We start from the raw sequence: 9,405 nt of genomic DNA, 5'->3' as shown, positions 1-9,405 counted from the left end.
CCCACATTTCTCAGAGAGAAACCATATTTGGTGCAGGAGCAGGGCAAATTCACTAAGGTCAGTGCCTTTAAGTCAACTGATTGTCCAACCTCTTCCAAGACATTATACAAGCAAAGCCCACATGATTAGCTAAAGACTTTGCCCTACAGAAAAGTACATGGGCTAGGGTTAGACCAAGACCCAAGTCCATTATGTATTTTTTCTATAACTCTAATTTTTCTCATCTGGAAAATTGTAACACTACTGACTTGCTTCTTAAAAATACTACCAAGTAGGTATTACAAAGCAACTTATAAGTATAATTATACCTCTGTAAGGTGTGTGTGGGGGGTATAGTGATAAGGCTTAAAAGCCATCTTATAAGGGATTAGTAGTTTGCCATACTTTTTTTTTTTTTTTTTTTTGCTATACCCCTGGCATGTGGAAGTTCCTGGCCCAGGGATCGAACCCGTGCCACAGCAGCAACCTGAGGTGCTGCAGTGACAACACCAGATCCTTAACCTGCTGTGCACAAGAGAACTCCTGCCATACTTTTTCCTTTTTTTTTTTTTTTGTTTTAGGGCCGCACTTGCAGCATATGGAGGTTCCCAGGCTAGGGGTCGAATCAGAGCTACAGCCGCCAGCCTACACCACAGCCACAGCAACGCAGGATCCAAGCCACATCTGTGACCTACATCACAGCTCACAGCAATGCCAGATCCTTAACCCACTGAGCAAGGGCAGGGTTCGAACCCACAACCTCATGGTTCCTAATCGGATTCGTTAACCACTGAGCCACAACAGGAACTCCTCCACTCATAATAATTTTTGTGAAATTTTCAAACCCCAGTGTGTTTGCCTGTGGGCAGAGTGCTTATGCCAGTTATTTTAGGAGCGTGAACAGCAGAAAGAGCTACGCATGTCTAGACGTGGAGAGAAGTGATGTTGGTGTGTGATGTACCGAGACGATGCGGCTGAGTGGGGCCCATTTTTGCAGGTGGATGAGGAGTGACTCTTAGACTAAAGCATATGCTCGTGATTTCCAAAGCCATCCCACACCCCTTAGGACTTACCTGAAGGAATTCAGCTGTTGCCCGCCTTCATAAATCATGCCTGGCTGCTGGCTCCTCCCACGCTGGATGGCTGTGCTGTGGGGAAGGTCCCACCCTCGAAGCACCACCTGAAGAAGGAGGGCACCCCCCCCTTGCATGGGGGTGTCTCGCTCCCACCTTCTCTCCGAACCTGCAGTAGGGAAGGCCACGCTGGCAGTTGGACTTTCAGCTTTTTATTCAATGATAAAGTGCTTTGATCTGGAAGTGATTCAAACCTCCAATTTCTTGGAGATAAAGACAGGTCCAGTAACCCTCAAAGGGGGTAACAGCTCCATCTTCTCTGGCATAACTGCTGAGAAACATGTTCTTTTACAAAGTCGGGGGGGGGGTTGTTTTTCTTTTTAGGGACACGCACGTGGCATATGGAAGTTCCCAGGCTAGGGGTTGAATGGGAGCTGCAGCTGCTGGCCTACGCCCCAGCCACAGCAATGCCAGATCCGAGCCTCATCTTTGACCTACACCATAGCTTGTGGTAACGCCGGCTCCTTAACCCACTGAGCAAGGCCGGGGATCGAACCCGCATCCTCACAGACACTATGTCTGGGTCTTAACTTCTGAGCCACAATGGGAACTTCCCTCCAACTGCTTTTGAAGTTAATCAGAAAATGCATCCTAAGCCATTAATACATTCACCATGGGTGACCTGGATGTTCATGATTCCGCCTTTGCAAAAATGTCCCACTCTAACCTAAAATATAAAACTTTATGGCACCAGAAGTTATGGCTAGAGACATTGCTTTATAAATATTATAGGGCTTTAATAGATTCTATACTTCAAAAAAGTCCTTCACAGAATTTTCAACCATAAATTCTATATTTACTAGGGTAGATTTCATATTATATAATTAGTTACACAACCCAGTTGGAAAAGAACACTAGAATATTGCACTTTTTCTAATTATATTGATTCCTCTATCCCTCTTCCCCTCTTCCTTTATTGCAATCTTAATTCCATATATAATTATATTCATTATCGTGATAAACTGAAACCAAATTAAGGAAAAGTCTAGTGAAACGTACACATGGCTTAAAACTAAGGTATCTGATACCAAGTACAGGGCCCCATTACTTTCTAAAATAAAAATATTCAAAATAGCATGGTAACTACTGGACTGAAATCAGTGTTCTAAGGACAGAATAAAACTACAACAGTGGAGAAACAAGGACCTGGGGCCGCCTATTACTTTGAGTATATCCACAGGGTAGGTTCAGAATTACATAAGGAAACAAATCAGTATTTCTTCACCTCCGTGCTCTCCTACTGTGTGGATGGATCCGTGAAGTCCAGATTTCTTTCTCGACGATTCCATTTCTTAGAGCCACAGCTGATGAGTCACGTCTTCAGAATGTAACCCCAAATGCACTTATGGTGTTTTATACTGAGCCTTTCATTCATGCAATATCAGAAACACATAGAAGACTTCATGAAGCCAGGTGAACGTCTATTACAGGGGGGAAAAGAAGAAGCAGCTTCATACTAACTGATTCAGGTTTGCCACTTGTCATTCATAAATCATTAAAAACCAACTACATAACTTTGGTTGGTATTTCTCTTAAATCTTGAGATGAATAGGTTTCCGAAGTTGTCTTGATGAATATGGTCCATCTTAATGTGAAAAAAATGGGAAGGGGTCACATTTCTTCCATTGCTGGTAGGAAGCCCACTTGCAGCCCCCAAGCTTTTTCCTGGTCACACTAGCCTTTGAGGACAGTTTAAAAAGTTGGGCTTTTTGGACTTCTTGTATGGCTCATGAAAAGTTGGGCTTTTCTTCAAAGATCTTCTTCTTTTGTGGTCCCAAAGCCACAGTCAACTTCAGCTATCTTAATCTTGCTTTTTCTTGGTAGAAAACTAGAAATGTCTTTCTGTTGCAAAGTAAACAGAGAGGGCAGAGATCTACATGAGAGGAAATGATTTCCATAACAGCAATACTGGTAGAAAGCCAAAGGTTAAAATAATATTAAAAAGGCGACATCGAGGTTATATGTGTTTAAGCAGTAATTGTTTTAAATGGTTTTCTCCCACAGAAGCTTTGTCGCTAGGTAGGTATACATCTGTTACTGTGGAGAGTGCCCCCTGCTGGTGTAATGAGGTAGACATGTCCGGAGCACCTTTCTAGGCACCAGGATGTCTCCAGGTAACAGCTGAACTCTGCCTCTCTTATCTTTTCCCCTCTCTTAAAGACACATGACTTTCTAATTATGTACATGCACCCTGGTGTTCACTGCAGCACTATTTACAATAGGAGACATGGGAGCAACCTAAATGTCCACTGACAGAGGAGTAGATAAAGAAGATGTGGTATATGGATGGAATGGAATGTGACTCAGCCATAAAAAAGAATGAAATAATGTCATTTGCAACAACATGGATGACCCTAGAGATTCTCATACTAAGTGAAGTAACTCAGACAAAAGCAAATATCATGTGATATTACTTACATTTGGAATCTAATAAAAATGATACAAATGAACGTATTTACAAAGCAGAAAGACTCACGGGTTCCGAAATCAAATATGGTTAATAAGGGGAAATGTGAGAGGGTAGGGATAAATTAGGAGTTTGGGATTAACATATATCCAGTACTATATATAAAATAGCCAAAAAGGACCTACTGTGTAGCAGGGGAACTCTAATCAATATTCTGTAATAACCTATATGGGAAAAGAATCTGAAAAAGAATGGATATATGTGTATGTATGACATCCACTTTGCTGTACACCTGAAACTAACACACCATTGTAAATCAACTACATTCCAATACATTTTTTTGTATTGACCAAAAAAATGTAAAGACCAAAAAAATAAAATACATTTTTAAAAAGGAGGAAAAGTTAGGGAGTTCCCGTCGTGGCGAAGTGGTTAATGAATCCGACTAGAAACGATGAGGTTGTGGGTTCGGTCCCTGGCCTTGCTCAGTGGGTTAAGGATCTGGTGTTGCCCTGAGCTGTGGTGTAGGCTGCAGACGCAGCTTGGGTCCCGCGTTGCTGTGGCTCTGGTACAGGCCATGGCTACAGCTCCGATTCGACCCCTAGCCAGGGAACCTCCATATGCCATGGGAGTGGCCTTAGAAAAGGCAGAAAGACAAAAAAATAATAAATAAAAAATAAAAAATAAAAAAACCAAGACATATGACTTTCAATTGTTAACGTCACTCAAAATTTTAAGTGCACACCCCACATAAATACAAAGTTTTAAAAAGTATTACGGTTATTTTAAAATATTTTAAGATGTTATGGAAGCTATAAACCTTCAGTGAGGGAATAATTGCCTTTCAGTGTTTATAAAATCTCAAAGACAGGGCCCTGGAGAGTGGGCTTTGGCCCGGGTGAAATAAGTCTGCAGCAGCTCACCAAGCAGAGTAGCTAAATATCCTTTTTGTAAGACAGATGTGTTCTGATAGAGAAGCCCCATGGCAAAATGGTTAAAGGAACAAGCTTTATTTGTTAAGTAACAAATAAAAACTGCTTCGGTATGGATACTCACTCAACATTTACCAGCTGTGTGACCTTGGGCAAATTACTTAACCTTTCTGTGTTTTCAGTTCCCTTGACTACAAACCAAGGATAATAATACTCCTTGGGTTGTTGTGAGGATTAAATCAGTTAGAGGCAGAAAGCAATTACAACAGTTTAGGATAAGCTCTCTACACGGGTTGGCTAAAATAAGTTGGAATTTAATATAATTGGGCACTAAACCCTTCTGACAGGCTGGCCCTGCTCAGAGCATGAGGAGGGCTCACTGTTTTGGCATTGCTGCTCATCCACGCTGACTGTTGTGCTGTCCGTACTTCTAGGACAGTGGCTCTCAAACCTAAACGCAAGGCTGACTCATCTGGAGGACTTGCTAAATACAGATTGCTGGCCCCAGGCCCCAGAGTTTTTTCCTTTCTTTTTTTTTTCTTTTTTTCTTTTTTTTTTTTTTGGTCTTTTTAAGCACACACCAGTGGCATATGGAGGTTCCCAGGATAGGGGTCCAATCGGAGCTATAGCCGCCAGCCACAACAACACAGGATCTGAGCCACATCTGTGACCTACACCACAGCTCAAGGCAATGCCAGATCCTTAACCCAAGGAGCGAGGCCAGGGATCGAACCTGTGTCCTCATGGATACTAGTGGGATTCATTACCATTGAGCCACGGTGGGAACCCCCCAGAGTTTCTGATCCATTACATTTGGGGACTGAGAATTTGAATTTCTAGCAAGTTCCCAAGGGATGCTGACCTTGCAGGTCTAGGGACCCTACTCTGAGAACCACTGTTCTGAGAAAATGGTTCCAATCTTGGCTGTACATTAGACCACTTGGAGAGCTACTAAAAAATTCCACTGCCAGGCCCCCAGGTCAATTAAATCAGAGTCTCTGAGGTGGGGCCCAGCCAGCATTAGTTGTTAGAGCTCTCCAGGTGATTCTAATACGCAGTCAAGGCTGAGAACCACAGCTCTGTGCCATCACTGTGCTGCTGAAGTGGATGCATTTAGGTGATGGAGTGATGGCCACCTCTATTTCACAGATAAAGAAATGGAAGCTTGGTACCCTGCTTCTCATTGGGGCACTGGCTATAAACGCTTATCTACTGAATCTCCATCTCTGGGGGTGAAGCCCAGGAATTTGCTTTTTTTTTTTTTTTTTTTGGTCTTTTTAGGGCCGCATCCACAGCATATGGAGGTTCCCAGGCTAGGGGTCCAATTGAAGCTGTAGCCACCAGCCTACACCACGGCCACAGCAACACAAGATTCAAACCTTGTCTGCGACCCACACCACAGCTCACAGCAATGCCAGATCCCCAACTCAGTGATTGAGGCCAGAGGTCAAACCCACGTCCCCATGGATTCTAGCTGGGTTCATTGACTGCTGAGCCATGATGAGAACTCCCAGGAATTTGCATTTTAAAAAGCACCTCAAGAGCCCTTACCCACATTCAGTTTTTTGATCTGTCTGAAGACACACAGCCAGTAAGTACGTGGTTGAGCTCGCATCTTGTCTGATAGAAACAGCCAGAAATGCTATTATGTAAGAGAGACAGCCCTGCATTTAATCTGTTTTAAAATATTTTTTTCCGAAGCTTAATCACTCAAGGAAGGACCTTATATATTTAGAAATACTGTATTTATATATGAACTGCCTTTACATACACAGCAGACAGGAACTGGACCAATAAGAAGTCCCTTTCAAATGCTACTTAGAGGCTGCCTTTATTTCATTCTCCTACACCAGGATTTGAACCTAGAAAGGAATAGTTATGGGCACGGCTCTAGAGTCAGACTGCCTGCTTCCTTCTACCACTGAGAACTGTCTAACCTGGAGCAAGTCACCTAACCTCTCTGTGCCCCAATTTTCTCAACTAATTTACAGGATCATGATGAGGATAAATGCACCAATCCACATAAAAGTGCTCAGAATGGTGCCGGGCAATGAGTGTCTATTAATGCTTAATAATAATCTTATTAATAGACTGTGATTTTTACTGTTATTGTTATCTGCATTGTAGACCTAATGCTTGAGAAAGTAGTTTATAAACTTAAAAGTTGTTTTATCCAGTGTATACTGCAGAAAGTCTGTGAAACTAAAATATATAAACCTAGAGGCAATCCCATCGTGGCTTAGCAGAAACAAATCTGACTAGAATCTCTGAGGATGTAGGTTCAATCCCTGACCTCACTCAGTGGGTTAAGGATGTGATGTTGCCATGAGTTGTTGTGTATGTTGCAGATGTGGTGCGGATCTGGCATAGCTGTGGCTGTGGCACAGGACTGCGGCTACAGCTCTGGTTCGACTCCTAGCCTGGGAAGCTCCCTATGTCATAGGTGCAGCCCTAAAAAGACTCTATGTATATACATATATATATATAAACTAGAAAGAGGATTTTTTTTAAAAAAATGCTTGGAGTGTAGAAGAAAATCACTCAAGAATTTTGTGTTCTTCATGGAAGCTCTCTATATAAATTCAAGAAAGTACCTCTCTGAGCCCAAGTGGATACTACAATAAAAACACTCTATTTTTGTGATGGTTGTCCAACTGGACCAGCCCCTGGAGGGGCTTCTAAGAAAGAGATTCTGGCTTATTCTTAAAAGTAAGATGACTTTGGTTATTCCAAGGGGGAAAATGGGCAGATTTCGCAAAATCATAATATATCCATTACATCATTTTACTCACAGACCTGGCTTTGTGGAAGGTGGCATTTTTTACTTTTGCCTGGTTCCGGAACTTCAATCTGCTAAATAGATTAGTAAAATGTCAGTCAGCACAGCTGGAGAGGCAGCACACAAGTAATCTATTTAACCAGCACATTTCTCCTTCCACACTAATCCTCTTAATGGTCCCCAAGGCTGCCAGTCAGCAGGACACCTGCTTGTCACCTGCACCTTCCCCCTTCGCCTGCAAGTATCTCAACGTTACAGAAACTGAGTCCCCAAAAGTGAAGTGATGTTTACCACTGGTGGCTGCCTATGGATTTTGTGATTTAGCATAGCTTTTAAAGGACTTGACACGAAGTGAACCCCTAAATCCAGAAATAATGCACAGAGCTCCAATCCATAGGCTGAACCAAAGCCAAATGGTGCTTGGATTAATCAAAAGGCCTCATTAATCAAGGGAAGAATCAAAGTGAAGTTGAAGATACTTGACCCTACATCCTGCACATGAGATAAACGTCATATAACAGTCAGGGACCGGCAGAAGACAGATGGCCTGCTCCTGGGGTAACAGGGGAGTTTCTAAAAGGAGCTACTTAAGGGAGGTGTGGGGAGGATTAAAGTGAATCAATGAAGCGGGGGTTGGAGCCCCCCAGGGGTTAGCATCCAGGGGTGGGTGGGGGTTCTTACCACTTCTAGGCCTGAAGAGGCCAGGGGAGCAGCTGGTACAGGAACCAGAGAAGCCATAACAGCAGGGAGGCAAGGTCACCCACAGGAGGTGTGGCTCTCAGCCAGGGCCAGGCCAACCACAAACACCCAGCAGGGTCAGAGTTAGAGAAATAAATACTGTAGTCTCCATTCTCTCTCACTTCCCAATCTCACTGAGTTTCCTGATGGGTGACCCGGGTGGGAGGCTGGAGGTCAGAGGGCAAGGTCACAGCACACAAAAGTCAGGCTCCTAGCCAGGGTTTAGGGGAAAAAGGTCTTAGACTCACTCTTCGTATACAAAAAGAAAAAGGATGACTACTGAGCAATGATGCATTATGTGTCTATCTCAGTTTATCAGTCTGGAATCCCCAGTGTCTGTACTAATTGCCTCTCTCCTCCAACAAACAAACTGATGCTGGATCCTCAGTTTCCAGCCCCTGTTTGGTAAAAACAGGAAATGACAGAATGAGGGGGCGAATTAACTAAGGTGTTTATTATTGCTTATTATTCATGAGACCATAGAACATTAAAAAATAATGGGATACATAACATGACCTTGCAAAACAGCATTATTTTTCAGTGGGTTAACTTAGTTTTGCCATAAAATACATTGCTTTGAAGGATATGCAGGACTTCCATTAGGTTAGTATTCTTTGGCGGGGGTAGGGTGTGTGTGCACCTGCAGCATATGGAAGTTCCCACAGCAGCTGCCAGCCTACGCCACAGCCACATCTGTGACCTATGCCGCAGTTTGCGGCAACGGAATCACAAGGCCAGCTCGCTCTTTGCCACTTTTCAGAAAACCAATGTAGAGATTCAGACCCACTTTTAAGTAAACCTAAGGAAAAGATATACCAGCTAATAAAAACAATCAAACTAGGTATAGATTATTTTAAAAGACACATTGTTTTTCTTCTCTATTTTTGGCCACACTTGTGGCATGAAGAAGTTTCCAGGCCAGGGATCAAACCCTCACTACAGCAGCAACCCGAGCCCCTGAAGTGACAATGCCAGATCCTTAACCTGCTGCATCACAGGAGAACTCCTACATGGTTTATCAGTCAGAAAATTATTTACCAGCATATTCCTGATACCTCTCAAGTATTCAGATTTTGGTTCAATGTACAAATAACAATGATGATGATACACTTTCAGAAGCTCCTTAAGAACACATCTGCTGCATAAAATCAACCTGCTTTCTTTTCTTGGTGTTTTTTAGATGTCTTTACATAGCAGACATTGCTAGTAGCCCACTCCATTATCCACGTTGTCCTTCAATAAAACATCCAAATTTATTTGGAAGGACAACATATCTCCAATAAACTACATTTAACAGTGTTCGTTACAGCGGGGTGTGGGCTTGTGGTGTGAGTAACTCCTGCCCAATGAACTATACGCAGAAATTCTGTATGGGACTTCTCAGATTCCTCCTTAAAGAGGTGAGCGCATCTTCATTCTTTCTTTTTACTTGCTGCC

General features: G+C 42.8%; 1 protein-coding gene across 3 annotated transcripts in view; it reads right to left on the bottom strand.

Moving 5' to 3' along the window:
- SNX31 (sorting nexin 31) overlaps positions 1,600-9,405 on the bottom strand; it is an 86,902-nt gene continuing 79,096 nt past the window's right edge. For 2 of the 3 annotated variants that reach the window (XM_021089041.1, XM_021089043.1), the window contains exons 13-14: positions 7,248-7,304; positions 1,600-2,954 (exon numbers count right to left, since the gene is read on the bottom strand). In XM_021089041.1, the coding sequence (XP_020944700.1) occupies positions 2,862-2,954; positions 7,248-7,304 (150 nt within the window). In that variant the 3' untranslated portion in view covers positions 1,600-2,861. The remainder of the gene's footprint in view (positions 2,955-7,247; positions 7,305-9,405) is intronic. The other variant, XM_021089042.1, reaches the window with a different exon arrangement.

The sequence above is a fragment of the Sus scrofa genome, chromosome 4 (assembly GCF_000003025.6).
Source record: "Sus scrofa isolate TJ Tabasco breed Duroc chromosome 4, Sscrofa11.1, whole genome shotgun sequence".
Lineage (NCBI taxonomy): Eukaryota > Metazoa > Chordata > Mammalia > Artiodactyla > Suidae > Sus > Sus scrofa.
The sequence above is the reverse complement of the archived record's forward strand: the minus strand, read 5'-3'. Positions and strand labels throughout refer to the sequence as shown.